Source organism: Cervus canadensis, chromosome 7 (genome assembly GCF_019320065.1).
Source record: "Cervus canadensis isolate Bull #8, Minnesota chromosome 7, ASM1932006v1, whole genome shotgun sequence".
Classification (NCBI taxonomy): Eukaryota; Metazoa; Chordata; class Mammalia; order Artiodactyla; family Cervidae; genus Cervus; species Cervus canadensis.
In genome coordinates, this window is record NC_057392.1 from 62,714,400 (window position 1) to 62,731,327 (window position 16,928).

The 16,928-nt window shown below is 37.4% G+C and overlaps 1 protein-coding gene and 1 long non-coding RNA gene across 13 annotated transcripts in view; one reads left to right on the forward strand and one right to left on the reverse strand.

Annotated features, from left to right (window-relative positions):
* The window catches only part of PEX5L (peroxisomal biogenesis factor 5 like), a 266,793-nt gene that overhangs the window by 54,644 nt on the left and 195,221 nt on the right, over positions 1–16,928 (forward strand). For 6 of the 11 annotated variants that reach the window (XM_043473653.1, XM_043473656.1, XM_043473654.1 and 3 more), the window contains exons 1-2: positions 12,323–13,365; positions 15,212–15,283. The exons of 3 other annotated variants lie outside the window; for them this stretch is intronic. In XM_043473653.1, coding sequence (XP_043329588.1) covers positions 13,273–13,365; positions 15,212–15,283 — 165 coding nt within the window. In that variant the 5' untranslated portion in view covers positions 12,323–13,272. Of the gene's footprint in view, positions 1–12,322; positions 13,366–15,211; positions 15,284–16,928 lie in introns of those variants that run through there. 2 more of the 11 variants (XM_043473652.1, XM_043473662.1) reach the window with 2 other exon arrangements.
* LOC122444899 overlaps positions 1–16,928 on the reverse strand; it is a 47,982-nt gene that overhangs the window by 30,905 nt on the left and 149 nt on the right. The window lies entirely within an intron of this gene.

The window sequence follows — 16,928 nt, forward strand, 5'->3', positions numbered from 1 at the left end:
TCTACCAGAATCTAAAAGTGATAAATTGACTTTGTTTATCATTAAAGAGAAGGGGAAAATACCTAATTTTTCAAGGGCAGGTTGTTCTACCACCGCACAACAAGTTTACATTCTTTCTATTAATAGTATAAAAGTGATTTCCAGACTTTCATCTCAATGTCCATCTTTACTTTTAAAAAATATTAAAGACTGTAAAGACCTTTTGTTTATATGGATTATATCTATTGACTTTTACTGTATTAACAAAGAAGACTATGAAAAATTTTAGCTATATACTTATTAAATTCATTGGAAAATAGCAATAAAACACTCAACACCAATAACATTATTAAAACTCTATTTTCAAACAATAAAAATTTTGGTGAGAGGCATGGCATTGTTTTATACTTTTGCAAATGTCATTAATATAAGAACTAATGGAGGAAAATTGAATTCTCATTTCTGCTTCTGCATTTGATCTTTTGCAATTGAGGGAGGTTGAAATATAAAAACATAAATTTGTCTTCACACAAGTATACAGCTGGGAAAGGAAGAAGTGTTTTCATAGCCATTTTACATAATTATGGATAGTCTTTGATGCTACAGTATCAAAACTTGGCCTGTTCTTAAAGTTTAGTAACAATGTGGTATTTTAAGTGAGATCAATAAACTGTGTGTACCTTTTATACTAAAATCCACGATTTTTCCTACACCTTGAGTGGGTCTTTAACTCATGCATAGTTTTGATAACATGCCATGGATCCATCATTTGGAAAATGTTACTTTACTGAGTTGTCTTTATCTTCCAAATGTTGCAATACTTCATTATATAATATCAAAAAATACTTTATTAATATCACTGAGTGCATCAGGAACATCTAACTATTTAGAAATTATCAAGCTCACAGTGGCAGATACAAGTTTCCACAATTCTACCTTGCACTAAAACCTTGAATGTTGGCAACAAAAACTGGTTGCTCTCTTTGAGAGGCTCTCATTTATTTGGGAGGAAAATGCAAGATTCCCAAATTTCAGTAAGCATAGCTTGTCTGTCATTTTTTTTTTCCAAGTAAAATGCTATTTCCTGTATTTTAAAGCTGTCATGTTTAGTTCCTAACAAGTCAGTTTGGTACTACCACCTTGATTCTTCAGTTCAGTTCAGTCTCTCAGTCATGTCCGACTCTTTGTGACCCCATGAACCGCAGCACGCCAGGCCTCCCTATCCTCACCAACTCCCGGAGTCTACCCAAACCCATGTCCATTGAGTCAGTGATGCCATCCAGCCATCTTATCCTCTGTCGTCCCCTTCTCCTTCTGCCCTCAATCTTTCCCAGCATCAGGGTCTTTTCCAATGAGTCAGCTCTTCACATCAGGTGGCCAAAGTATTGGAGTTTCAGCTTCAACTTCAGTCCTTCCAATTAACAGCCAGGACTGATCTTTAGGATGGACTGGTTGGATCTCCTTGCAGTCCACGGGACTCTCAAGAGTCTTCTCCAACACCACAGTTCAAAAGCATCAATTTTTCGATGCTCAGCTCTCTTTATAGTCCAACTCTCACATCCATACATGACCACTGGAAAAACCATAGCCTTGACCAGACGGACCTTTGTTGGCAAAGTAATGCCTCTGCTTTTTAATATGCTGTCTAGGTTGGTCATTAACTTTTCCTTCCAAGGAGTAAGCGATCTTTAATTTCATGGCTGCAAGTCACCATCTGCAGTGATTTTGGAGCCCCCCAAAATAAAGTCAACCACTGTCTCCACTGTTTACCCATCTTTTTGCCATGAAGTGATGGGACTGGATGCCATAATTTTAGTTTTCTGAATGTTGAGCTTTAAGCCAACTTTTTCACTCTCCTCTTTCACTTTCATCAAGAGGCTTTTTAGTTCTCTTCACTTTCTGCCATAAGGGTGGTGTCATCTGCATATCTGAGGTTATTGATATTTCTCCCGGCAATCTTGATTCCAGCTTGTGCTTCTTCCAGCCCAGAGTTTCTCATGATGTACTCTGCATATAAGTTAAATAAGCAGGGTGACAATATACAGCCTTGACGTACTCCTTTGCCTATTTGGAACCAGTCTGTTGTTCCATGTCCAGTTCTAACTGTTGCTTCCTGACCTGCATACAAATATTTGGGGGTATGACATCAACAAGAAATAGTAAGAGGAGTTAGGAGTAATGGGAGTTATTAATCTTTTCCTCTTGCCATAAAGCAAAAGAATTTCATTAAATGTTTCCTAAGTATCAACAATGTGACAGGCATACTTCTGCACTTTAAAAAAAAGTTTTAGTGTTTCCTATAAGGAGAAACTTCTGCTTTTATAATTTTAAAAAGCTTTTTCCATTTGGGGCACATTTGTCCATGGCAATTTAGCTGTTCCTTACAGGAGCCTCACTTCATCTCTCTTTAAAACCCCCACACTCGCCTACCCAGAACAATTTTGCAAGAGTGCAGAGTTTTTTTGGTTTGGGTTTTTTTTTTTTTTGAGTGCAGTGCAGAGTTTCTTAAAGTCTCTTTATTAAAGTCTACATCTACTTCCAAAGATGGATTTAAATTAATTGAGCTGCAGTCAGTTTTCTGTCTCTTAGCGTTATGTTATCAGTATATTACTAGTATTCACTTGGGGTATTAATCAGAGATTGCCAAGAGTCTTCAAAGGAATCCTTCCAGTGCTCTCAAGTTGATATGAACTTCATACTCTCCATCACTGAAATTTATCTGCTCTGTATTGTTCAAGAAGTCTTTCTTATTGTCTTTATAATTTTGTGATGAGCTCCGTAATACAAGCACCTAGACTTGGAGTTTGATTCCTAAAAATGAAAGAAAGGAAAAATGCAAATGTGAGAACTGATGGAAGAAGCCCATCAGTAGTTACGTGTACTCACTGAGATGTTGTGGTCTTGTAGAAAGAATGCTGTTCTGTAGCTCTGAAGCTTGCCTATATGTAGCTGAATATCCTTCAATAGTTTTCATGTAACAAAATTATTTTAAAATATTAATAACAAAGGAGTATCTAATTAAGTAGCAAAAATCCCCAAAGAAACTTTGAGCAAGAAGATAAGTATTGTGGTTGATTCTGCCTTACTCTACCCCACCTGACTCCAGCTTTCCCCCATTATAAAGTTTTATCCTTGGACAAGTTAAAAACAAGTGAAATGCAACGAAAGCAATGAGTAAATACATTCCTTTTTAATATTTTATACTCCCTGGTCAGTTCAGTTCTTAGGTTTGCATAAAGAATTCTTGTTGTTGATGTCCAAAAAAGTCACAATAAATCCTTTTAGATGTTCTGCAGTACTGAACAATTTCTCATTGTATTTTTAAAAAACAGACTCCCTTTGTTTTGTCAAATAGCAAGAAACAAAAGTTTAGATGTTGCTTTAGAACCTTACAGAGTGCAAAAATATTCTTTATTAAATGCAAAATGTTGCCTGGAGAATCCCAGGGATGGGGGAGCCTGGTGGGCTGCCGTCTATGGGGTCGCACAGAGTCGGACATGACTGAAGCGACTTAGCAGCAGCAGTAGCAGCAGCAAAATATATTCTCTCTCTCTCTAGCTATCTCTCTCTCAAAAATATGAAAAAAATGAAACATTGTATTTTTCATAAAATAATTACATGTTACCAAAATAAGTGAGTGCCTAACATATATTTTTTTATAGACCTGGTCAGTGCTAATTTAATTTCTGACTAGAGAAAATACAGATGCTTTTATCACTTATAGTAGCCAGTATTGAAAAAATAATCTTATGATACACAAAGTGATGAATTAATAAGCATGTCATAATAGAGTTGGTGTGTGTCAGTTCTTAACTGACCATATACCAATTATAACAGGCTCCATGGCTGACACACCCTGACAACTTTAGTGGCCCCTAATTGCTCTCCTTGCCTCCATTCTTCTTTCCCACACTTAAGCCAGAGCAGCCTTCCTAAATCACAGATTTTATAATGTGCTTACTCTCCTGCTTCAAGCCCTCTATGTTTCCACATAGCCCTTAACATAAAGACATGGTTTTCAAGACTCCACCTTCGTCTGAAGCCTCATCTGAAATCATCCTCCCAAAACCCAGTACCATCCTCCTTCCTGATACTAGGAGATCCTGCTACCTCCCATCTTCGATCTTCTCTCTTTATCACTCTTTGCAGGGCAGCTCCCCAAGCCCACCTGCAGACAGGCCCTGTCCTCCACCTGGATGGCTTGTCCTCATCATTCAGATCCCAGTATCTCCTCCAGGCCTCCTGTGACGTTGACACAAAGCAAAGTCCCATGGTCTCCTTCATATCTCCAGACTCCTCTGTCACAGGTTCTTCACTTGTTTACAATTATCTGTTTAGTTACTTACCTTTCCCAGTAGGTATCAAACTTTCTAAGCAGGGTACCACACCTCTCTTGTGGGCTCTAGAGCCCCAGATTTTGACACATTCATACTAGATGAATGCAAAGAGCCGACTCATTGGAAAAGACCCTGATGCTGGGAAAGATTGAGGGCAGGAGAAGAAGGGGCCAACAGAGGATGAGATGGTTGGATGGTATCATCAACTCAGTGGACATGAGTTTGAGCAAACTCTGGGAGACAGTGAAGGACAGGGAAGACTGGTGTGCTGCCATCCATGGGGTCACAAAGAGTTGGACACGACTGGGTGACTGAACAAGAACAAATACTAAATGATCAAAAATACTTAAGAGGATGAGTGAATAACACAGCCCTGACCTCAAGAAGCTCACAGTATATTTGGTAGACTAAAAATATGGCAAAATCTGTTCCATTATTACCTTATATTTATATGATACCCAAGTCTCTTTTATGAAAAAATATAGTGAATCTATAGAATATATTAAAAATAAAATTTTAGTAATACACTTTTACTGTAAAGTATAACATATATGAAATGTTTAAAGTAGTACGAGAATAAAATTAACATACTCCATTCTTATGCCAAGGGAAAATAAAATTACCATATTTGAGAAGCTCCTTCTTATCCCTTATCTCATCATCAAACAAGGGAGGTTTTTTAGCTGTTCATTTTTTGAAGATTATTTCTCATCAGTCAATTAAGTCACAAGGAATTTCCTGTAAAAATCAGCAAAATACCAAAAATGCCGTGTGTATTCACATACATTTGTGCTTACTTTTTCCAGGAATGGATGTTGTGTTTGCTGAAAATGTCAGGAGTGATCCACTACATATTACTATTTTTGTGATTACTGTCACATAACTTTATTGACTGAATCTACCACCCCCAAGGGTGATCTAGCATCAACATGAAGCAACCCTTGACCTAAATTAATATAATTTTGTCTGAACAAACTCAAGTACTTGAATACCTAACATTGTCATACACTCTACCTTGTATTTCTCAAATTTAAAAAAAAAAAAAAAAAAAAGCCTCATGACTCCAATCTACAGTTTCTAGCCATCAAACTCCTTTTTACTTGAGCCCAGGAATCACAGGATATTTGCTCTCAGGTAATTGGTGACAAAACTTTATATAAATAAAGCTATTTAAACTTTGCCTTTCATTATAAGCCACTTTATTTCTCCCTCGTTATGAAGCAAGGTATTAACTGATGTTCGTCAAAAAATAGTGTGTTTGATTGGCTACATATCCTCTGAACTCTGCTATTTTAATCTTGTAACCAATATCACATGTCCAGTGAATAAATGAGCTGTCTATTGCCTAGATGTTTCTTGCGCCTGTACATCCTGTGGCTTAGAAGAGCTCCCTCAATAAGTAGTTGCTTGTAAGCTCCATGACAAAGACGGGAAACCCAGACCTGCCCACCATCTAGGGATTTCCATGTCATATCTGTAATGTTGTTGTCAATGAATTCATAAGCCATTGCAGAAATGAGATGAATGAAAGAAGTCATCAGAAGACTGATGGATAAATAACAAGAGCTATGGTGTTGGGTTAGAATTCCTGAGGTTATCAAGGCCACAGAGGAGAGTCCAGAGATGAAAGTAATAGACTGTACCTCCAGGCAATGTCACTGTCAAGAATAGGGAAGATTTATTCTAAGATGTCATGACTATGTGTAGATCCAGATGAAAGAGAAAAAAAAAAAAACACATTATTTTAGTCATAATAAAAAAAACCTGGTTATCAATGAGTCACATAAATGCAGCTTAATGGTAAACAGCTTTCTGCACAGATCTGGTGATGGAGGCACAGACTTCAGGTTGACTCTTGTCAGAAACAAATTTTTCTTGAGCACTGTCAAAACATCAAAGCAATGTGTGAGTTTAGAGATGGTATGAAAATAGAGGCATTATGATGAGTATATTTACTTGGCAAACAGAGTGCTTACAGAAGCAGCTAGCTTTTCTTTCCTTTTTATTAAAGTCAAATGGTTGCTGTTTTCTTTCACAAGGACATAAAATCATCATGTCCAGACCAGTTGTTGTAAAGGGGTCAGCAGCAGGTGTGCGATGCCAGGTGCACCAGCTGCCAGTGGAAAGGAAAAGAGCCACGGAGAAGCCAGTGATTAGCACACCTGTGTTTGAGATGGGTGTGACACCTGCCCAGCCCCCATCTGGTGGGGCCAATGCCTATGACAATAAGAGGTCATGTCAATAGGGATCAGGAGCAGGGCATAGGTGAATGGTTTTCATTTTAGATTGTTTCTTATTTTTCTCAAGTATGGAGTACATAATTCACCCTTTTATTAGTTTTTTGGGGGGGGGCGGGAATGAGACTTTTTATGTGATAGAAGTATTTATTTCCACTTGAGAATCCAAAATGATGATGTTAGTTCTCTCAGGCCCCTTACCTGTCTTACATCAACAAGCACTCCCTGCTGTTTGAGTGATGACAGGTAAAATTGCCAAATGGGAGTGCTTTTAGTTTGACCTTGCCTTGGAAATAGCACCAATGCCACATAATGCTGAGAAATCTAGTAGATTGAAATATATATATATCATTATTGTCTTTAGCAGGCAGGAAACGAGTTTTATGGCTCAGTCATTGCATGCTATACCACTGCATTTACAGCTTCAAGAGCCTAGTCTAGAGAAAATATGAAAATGATTTTTATAGAGACAAGAGCCTTTTAGATTAAAGAACTGGACTCAAAATTTTCCTGTTAAGACAGACATGATTTTTTTCGTTTTGGGGTTTTTTGTTTTTCTTTTTGAATGTGATTTTCTTTGGTTTTGGAAAGGAGGGAGGGTTAAGAGGAGTGTCTTTATTGTCCTCAAAGTAACGTGGAACACTGCTGAATCTGACATAACTGAAATTTTCAAGTTTAACTTTTGTTTTTGCCTACTTATTCTCAGTAAACCACCCTAGTACTGGACTGTTCCCAGGAGCACATGTAACTCCTCTGAGAAATCATTAGCCATCCTAGCCCTGCCTGAGTCTTCCTACTTTTGTTGGATGTACCAGAGGTAAATACTTACCGCACAGCCCAGAGTAAAGTGAAGGTATTTGCAGGGTGTGATCAAAGGGTATGAAATTGAGGACATGATGATTAATATCAACTGGAACTGCCTATCACACCCTGGATTTGTTTCAAAATATTGAGTTGTTTGATCACTTGCTTTTGACTGAGAACTCTAAAAATCCCAGCACTTTGATCAGAAATCCTCTTCCCTAATCCTAGTGATAGTTCCTGTCACTAGCACATAATGCTAGAAATGTAGCTCACTGATTTGCTTTTCAAATGAAAGTAATGATTTGCTGTAGGGTAACAAATCGTAAACTTTTAGTGTTCTTATTTTGGAAGCTTACTAAACCAATGATTTTCCTTTCTGAGGTTTAAAATTAAATAAACCTTGGAGGAAAGAATCTGTAAAAATGTGATTATATGTACTACATGTACTATACTTTCCCAATTAGACTTAGCCTTAAAATCAACAGATTGATGAACAGATATCCAAAAACAAGTGTAATAAAATGTTAGTGGTAAAATCTAGGTAGTAAGTATACAGATGCTCACCATAAAATTCTTTTGACTTTTCTGTATGTTTGATTTTTTTAATAAAATTTGATAAAATATTGGAAAAGATATGTAAGAAGGTATATATCTAATACTGAACTTGTGTTTTGGAGAAAATGTCATTGTACAATGACATATGATTGAGTGATCTTAATGGATATTTCTGTTGAATTCTCATCTTTGAGAAACTTAGAAAATATAAAAATAATTTTAAGAAGCTTTAACACTCTTCAGGTTATTCTCTTATAGACCAAGAGCCACTCTAAAGATAGAAAAGGCAGCATTAAGGAGGGACCTCAAAGCCAAGGGTGAAAATTATATTGTGTATCACTGCCATTTTGTTGTTCAGCTAGTGAGTAACTGGAGTACCTATTTTCCCAAATAGACGTAGCCTAAAATCAGAAAATTACTAAATATCTGGCCATATGCTTATGGTTTAAAACATGGTTTAAAATGCATCAACATATTTGTTGTGCTTACATTTCTTTTTTCACTCAGCAATATACCTTTAGAACTGAGTTTGATTACCATATGTTATGTTTGCTCAAGCCTGGCCCAAAACTAAAAAATTGCACCCTGTGGCTCTTTTTTTGCCATAGCATCACAGTTGGTGGGGGAAGAACACAACTGTGAATGTCTTTTTTTTAAAGAAAAAAATAGTTTTTGAAAAATGCCAAGTGTAAGCCCTTCTGTAAATGATTCTCTGTAATGATGACATTTTCTCTTCAGAAGGTTTATTTCCTCCATATGAAAGAAAAATAAAAGATCTGCAAATTGTCTTTTTAATTGGTAAGGTGGTGACTTCTTTTTTTTTTAAGAGAAAAAATAATTTATTTCAGAATGCTCCCAGCTTAAAAAGGTCTGTCTCAGCTTATGTCCTAAATGGAGAAACTCTCAAGCTTTTAGTCCAAGTCTTTGGGGAGAAGTTCCTTCTCCCTCATTCTCTGTTTTTTCCATCCGTTATTTCTTTGTATCCACAGCAGTAGTGTTGGGAGGTGTGCTGACACTGTGGACCTTTTTTTTAAAAAGAAAAGACATGGGGCCAAAATGATATCAAAAAAAACTGTAGGTTTAATCTCATAAGGGGGAGTGAAAAGAAAAGGGGTGTATTAAATGCAATAAACAAAACAGTCCACTTCACCATCCCACCACACGCCACAAGAGACAGAAGTAATAACCATAGCATGAATCTCTACATTTTAAACAAACTAGCATTTATTCCTCCAGAAATGTAGTAAAGGAAAGGTAAAGCCCCAACCCAGTCGCTTTTCTGCAATGTAGACTTCAAATGAATCTTTTCTATGGCAATTTTATGGATCTCTCAAGCAATCACGTTTTTTGTTTTGTTTTTTATCATTGTTATAAAAAAAAATCATTCTTATTTCAAGAAGAACTCCCAAGTATAAAGAGAAAATACAGAGAACAAGATTCTTAATATTTGAAATATATGTCTAGATTTTTCTTCTGTAAACATATATCACATAATTACAATTTTAAGAGAAACAGGAACTTTTTTTCTCTCCAAAAGCACTTTGTTCTTACTTTCATGCTTCATGAATTATTCCCCTTCACCCTCTGGTATCTACATTTTCACTCTCATTACTGCTGTTTCTTGAACTATGAACATACTCAATACCTTGACACCAGGGAAGGAGGGAAAGCTATAACTTTCCCAGTATTCTTGCCCTGTGTTTTTGTCTTTGCACTAGCATTCTTGCTCTCTCTTTCTATTTCTCTCTCTCTCTCTTTAAAGCTGTAACTTAAGGGCATAAGATCTACCACCTTAACAAATTTGTCCCTCTTTCCCTTTTCATTCAAGCTTTCTAAGAGAAAATAAGTCCTCTCTCACCATTACCACCAGTAGTATTCATTAATTTACTTTAATCTTGGTTCCACCATCACTAATTCTTCTTTTCCTAACGTCCTTGATGACTTCCAAAATGCCAAATACAGTGAAAGTATGCAGTTCGCCTCCTTCTTTAACCTTCCGTCAGCATTTGACACCATCTACAACTGTATGTCCTTTGCATTGAGTTTCTCCTCCTACACCTAAGCCCACTCCTATTCCACTTCCCTTCATTGGGTTCTTCTCTTTGGCCCATTCTTTAAATGTAACGATTCCCCAGGATGCCAGCCTTAGTCCTTATCTCTTCTGTCTCCACGTTTTCTTTTTTAATGAGCTCAACCTCTCTGACAACTTTAATTAATCTCCATCAATCCATATGTCTTGTCCTTATCTCTCTTCTAAAAATACAGACCGTATATCCAACTGGACAACTGGATCTTTCCACTTGGATGAACTTTCCAAAGGCACTACAAACTCAGCAAGTATCTTCTTAGCACAGCCATCTCCTTTCCCAATCCTCCCCTCTCTCATTGATCCTCTGTTCAGCTGCTGGCAATACCATTTAACAGCTATAATAATGTAAATAACAGCAAAGATATTTCTGAAAATACATGATCATGATACAGACCTGATCACTGAAAGAAGTAATATTTGCATTTATTTTGACATCTATAGTCAGTCATAAATTGCATTTGGGACTAATTCATACAATTATAGGATTTCCCTTGTAGTTCAGTTGGTAAAGAATCTGCCCGCAATTCAGGAGACCCAGGTTCAATTCCTGGATCAGGAAGATCCCCTGGAGAAGGAAACAGCAACCCCCTCCAGTATTCTTGCCTGGAGAATCCCATGGACAGAGGAGCCTGGCAGGCTACAATCTATGGGGTTGCAGGAGTTGGACACGGCTTAGTGACTAAACCACCTCATACAATTAACTCTGCAAAAGGGCTGCTATAGAATTTAATAATTAAGAGTCCATTGGTGACTGTCAAGAATGCAATTACAGTAAATTGCAACCTGATTGTGATTGGCTTAGAAGTGAAGAGAAAGGAAGGTGGCATCACTGACTCAATGGACATGAGTTTGAGTAAACTCCGGGAGTTGGTGATGGACAGGGAGGCCTGGCATGCTACAGTCCATGGGGTCACAAAGAGTCGGACACTACTGAGTGACTGAACTGAACTGATGGCTAGTGAGCACAGACCACTCTTTCAAGTTTGATGATAAAGAGATAAGAGAGATTAAATGAATGCCTTTAGGGGAAAAGCAGAAGTGAGGAAGTCATCTTTTAGGACAGGGAAAAACTGAGCAATTTTGTAGGCTGCAGGAAGAAGGCTGTGGTAGAGAAGAAGGGATTGAACATAGGAAAAATAAGATAGGAATTGAATACAGACAACCACAAAGAAAAGAGTAGGATAGCCTTTGTTTCTTTTGTGTATATTATATATTTTTCATTAACATTTGCTTTAATAAATATCAGGTCTACTGTTTATCACATTGCAGTATTGAATAAGAAATAGCAATAAAATTTTTTGAAATATTTATATGTAAAACTTTACACTTATTTTCATATCTATAGTTAGGCAAAAATTGTAATTGAGGCTAATTGGCACAATTAATTAAATCATATATTCCTTTCCCTTTCAAAATTTCCCTTATATAGTCCATTCCCAGTAAATATGTTGAGTTCTTTTAATTCAACCCATACACAACTGGAAGCTTTCAGTTAAAACTCTCACTTTTTCATAAACTCTTGCAAGTGTTCTTCTAAAAAGAACATTGCGTGCTTCGTTTTCCAGGTCTCTATCCCATCAGACTTTATTATTGTTTTGTTACTTACTTGCAAAATTTTCTTCCATAATATATTCTATATCCATGGCTATGTATGATTTTCTATACATTTTCCAAGTTTTATGGTTTATTTAATTCAAGTGACTATACCCACCTTTCTGTTTCACTTTTGTAGAAGTAGATAGGGTTAAAGAGAGATGGAACATTTACAGAGAAGAAAGATGATCAGGCTCAATGTTCCTAAGAAAATAGCAACTCTGATCCAGTGATATTAAAAAAAATCGTCAGTACTAAAAATATCACTAGATAGTTCTCCTTCCAGTTATTCAGAAAGGGTTTATAATGGTGTGGGGAGGAGGGGAGATACTGTATTTGGAGTGTCAGACATTGGACACTTATCCTGAGCTGAAAGCTTCTCACAGAATGGGAGACATTTTCAGCAATTTTTCTCTTTCCTCCCTTCTCCCACCTCGAGGTCCTCACTGTGTCAACTTCGCTGCACTGGTGCTGCCTCCTCAGCTGCATGTAGAGGGGCAGTGCACAAAAATCTGCTCTCAGCAGGCAGCATGCTCTCGGGCTGAGGAGGACAGGGGCCTAACCTCACTGCCTCAGTGGGAATGCCCAGTTCCAGTGGCTGCAGGGAGGTGGGAGGAGCACGGGAAGCGATTCCCTTCTGGCTTCTCCTCCCCCAGAAGCCCCGCCTCCTCGCGCTTGGCCAGTGGGGAGGTTAGCTTTCTTTCTCCTTCTAGTTCAGTCCTCTGACCAGTGTGAAAGACCACACAGAAGCTATGGAGTTGCTTTTTGTGCTTGACCAAGTGCATAGATAGAAGACAGGGATTCCCGGCTGGGAGGAGGGAGGAGAGCTGAAGACCCCTGCCTGGGCTGGCTGATCTAAGCGGCCCAAGTGGGAAGCTGAGTGCTTGAAAGAGGATTATACTCGCACTAGAAATAAGCAGTAAGTGAGCGAATAACCATGATGGCTTAGAAAAGGCTTAATCCCCATGGGGTTATGGGGTGAGCCAGAAAGTATTGCTTAACTCTAGAGTAAAACTGGAAAGCTTCTGACTGTGTACAGTTGTCTGCTCTTTGGAGACTAGGAGCTTAAGTACAAACCCAGAGCTGTAAATGCCTCCTCCCACTCTTGGAAAATGCCAACTTCTGTTTACAGTAGTTGGGAATATAATCTCCTTCCCTGATCTAGCCTCTTTCTGGGGAAATTTAGTACTAAACCAGATAAGGAGTTGTGATTAAACTGGAGAAGTAGAATCTGTACTGGCAGGAAGGCAATCTTGAATTATGTTCTGTGAATGCCAACATTGTTATATCTATTAGTAGTGATTTGCTAATCACAAGATAGTCTGGGGTGGGACATTAAAAGGAAAGTTGAAAACTTTTTTGACAGAGAAGCTGAGTAGTCCATATGCATAAGATGAAATATAAAAATGTGTATAATTAATAATAGATGGAGGGGGTTTTTGAGCATTAAACTAGAACATCAGTCAGGGAACATGGCAGTACTTGGATAAACATTAGCTAGAAAAGAAGAAATTTTAGTTTCAATGATTTCACAACATTTACAAAGTCAAATCAATGATCCGCGGATACTTTGGTTAGTGTGGCGCATTATATATACCATTGCTGGGCAAGATCTGTGGTTCTCTGGTCAGCAAGTTCTGGCAATGAAGCCACTGCGGCTGGTGCAAAGAATTCTGGGATGTCTGACAGTGAAATGGATGGAAAGACACCTATTCCATCTCTACTTAATATCCTTTTATCCAGAAATCGGGTCATGCAAATAAGCTACTTGGTACGTATATAGATCAATATTCAGTAAAGCCATTTCTAAATGATTTGCATTAGAGGGTCTCTGGACAATATCTTATGGCGACCAGTGGACTAAAGGGATACTAAAGCAAAGTGATAGGAAGTCAGTTTGATTGAAACCAACCTTGTTCTTTTTGTTTTCCATCAGTCTTGAAATGGAACCTCAAATGAGGACAAGAATAATAATAGAAATACTGTGGCCATCTGTTCTGTTCTAAGTGGCTAAACTCATTAATATATGAATGAGAATTCAGATTTTATTTATGCATCCTAGTACTTGAATATTCAGGAAATCTCTATCACAGGGGAAAAAACAAAAATAGGAGGTATGTTTGTTGGAGGGGTGGGGGAGTGGGGAAATGTGGAAATCTGCTTTTGAAATGTTATAGGAGAGAAAACAGACAAGAATCATGTCCCACAATGTAAAGAAGATTTTTGTCATGTTTGCTGAAGGATGTAATTCTTCCCATAATGAGACGAGGATCCTAATGTGGTGCAGTGGATGCAAACATAAGAAATATTTATAACTCCCTTAATTCTAGTTGATATAGTTAATACTGAGCAGGGTTGTTTGTTTTTTTTTTTTTCTTTTTTAAAGATAGCAATCTTGGATTACAGCTAATTAGGTAGTGAATTTTCTTTTCTTTTTTTTACTGGTCCTCTGCAAGGTACTAATAATTTCTGAAATTATGAAGAAGTAACTGTCATTCCTGGTATTTCCTTTAACCCTTGCACTGGGAGAAAGGGGGAAAAAGATGACTCAGACATATTATCTCTCTCCTGTAACACAACAGTAAAATTGTTGGCATGATCTGTGTTGTTTTCTAACTTTATAACTTTTGCTATGGGGAAAGATAGATGGAGGGAAAAATGCCGATAAAGAATATTTTTTTAAATGGCCTGTACTCTTCCAACTTTTTAAGCTATCTAATTTTTAAATTTTTCTTATTTACCTTTTAAAAATTATTTCTGAGTTGTCTCTTCCAGTGTTAGTTTTCATCAAATTTATAGGCAAATATAGAAAATCTGGGGCTTCCCTGGTAGTTCAGCTGGTAAAGAATCAGCTTGCAGTGCGGGAGACCCCAGTTTGATTCCTGGGTTGGGAAGATCCCCTGGAGAAGGGATAGGCTACCCACTCCAGTATTCTGGGGCTTCCCTGGTGGCTCAGGTGGTAAAGAATCTGCCTGCAATGTGGGAGACCTGGGTTCCATCCCTGGGTTGGGAAGATCCCAAGGAGGAGGGCATGGCAAACCACTCTGGTATTTCCTTGCCTGGAGAATCCCCATGGACAGAGGAGCCTAGTGTGCTACAGTGCATGGTGTTGCAAAAAGTCAGATACAACTAAGCAGCTAAGCATGGCACAGTACATAGAAAATCTGAAGATTCATTATCTGAGTGGTGTTATACTTGCTTATTCTTAAAAATATATGAAGGATTAAAAGAAAATATTTAGCACCTGAAGTCTTAAGCATAATATGACCACTAAATGCAGCTTCAGTGTTTAAGAAAAATACCCTAGGACTCTAAGGAATTTATTATTTATCTTGAATTATTAAAGAATCTTTTCTGAAACTATAGAATTGAAAAAGAAGCATAACAATATTCAGAAAAGGATTAAAGGTATAATTTGGATGGGAGAGGCTAAGCAGAAGCCAGCAGTTTAATAAAAATATTTGCTACTGTCCATGAGAGGTTGGGATAAAGAATGATGTATTATGACTAGTGAACAAGGTTAAGTACAGACTTTTATCTTTAAAAAGTATTAAGTAGGAATTAACATTATTAATGGAAAGAAACTAAATGATCATTTAAAATTATTCTTTCACAAGAAAAGTAAAGAAAAAGGATATGGAAAATTAAGCAGTGACGAAGACCTGGAAATAATTGTCGATCAAAAGCAGGTAAGTGAATGCTTACATACATTTTCTACTGTTGCATTGTAGATTTTTGACAACTGTGAGCCCTTTGAGCTTTCAGCTCTGCCCTGGCAACTGTATTAGCCTGACTGACTGAGGCCTGCATAAGATAGATTTTGAGAGCAGCTAGGCCTCTCTCTCTAAGGCCTCTGATGCACTGACTTCTGCATGATGTCAACATGTATGTCCTGTATGTAAGAATGAAGAAAAATAAAACCGAGCAAAATAAGAGAATGTTTGGGAATTGAAAACCCTACTTGAAAAAATGAATCATTACAACAATGATAATTTGGTTTGGAAAAAATATTTAAACAAGAACCAGAATGTATCTCATTTTGAAAATGAGAAACGCTACTATTAGTGGTAAACAATTATAATTTAGGAGGAGGGGGATAAAAGACTTTCAAAAACTGAGAAGTTTAAAACATATTGCCCAGTTTACTTTCACAGATTGTCTGCAGTAAATTTAGAGAGTTCAAATTTCAAAACAAACCAAAAAAGAAGCTAGTTAACAGTCTTTAAAACTTCTTGTAATTTGAGAAACATCTAGCTTGTATTTTATATGGGCCCATAAGGTGAAATGAAAACTGCTTAATAGACCATAAACAATGGCATACCAGGTAATGGAAGGTATCCAGCTCATGTCACGGAATTGGCATTAACCCTTAACGTCTTTGTTATTTATCAAGGAGACAGAGAACTACGTATCTATTTCATGTGTAAGTGGCTGTGATTCTGATGATTTCAACGTATTCAGGTAGAGATAGAGAAATAATTCAAAGAGATCTGAACAGATGAAGCTATTAGAATGAAGGCAGTCAGCAAGTTACAGAAAGCCAAGTTGAATTTGGACAGTTTCCTAATCATGCCATTTGTTTTGCATCATGGTGATTGCATTAAAGGGGCCATTGTGTCTGTTTCTGAATAAAAGGGAAAATGACCATCAGAAGAGAGCAACCAGAAACAATTGACTTACAGACTGGCCTGTTAGGCCTGGAGTAATTGTGATTACTGAAGTACTATTCCAGGGAAAACTGGCCAAACAAAGCATCTCCCCAGGAGGTGCAGAGTATGTCCATGCTACAGGGTTCACTCAAACTACAGGCAGGCTTTTCTTGCCTTATCTTCACTCTGCCACTCCTGAGTAAACCAGGGTGGAAGAATGTTGGATTTGGCCCTGTGTTTCTGCTTAGTGCCAAATTGTCAGTTCAGTTAATAAGTGGGACCGGAGCCTGAGTGCTCTGCTGGACTATTAGCTATCATTTTAACTATGTCAGATTAATTTCTTTGGGTGTGTGATCTCTATTTCCCATATACCATGACATTCTGATGGAAGGACTGAACCTCCCTGGAAAATGTAAAAAAAGTAAAATACAACTGAGTATATTATGAGAATTCACATACCTATACATATCTCTCTTAAAATGAAAAGTGTTATTTTTTTTATTTCTCTCTTAATCATGAAGAAGTTAAATTCCCATTCTTTTTGTAGCTCTTTAGTGTTGTTCTACTGCCAGAGCTGCTTTTCTTTCTTTTCTTCATTTTTTCCTGAGGCTTATTCTTGTTTTAAGTGAATTCGGGGATTCAGAAAAGAGAGTTGTTTTTCTGTTGTTGCACTTTTCACAAATTT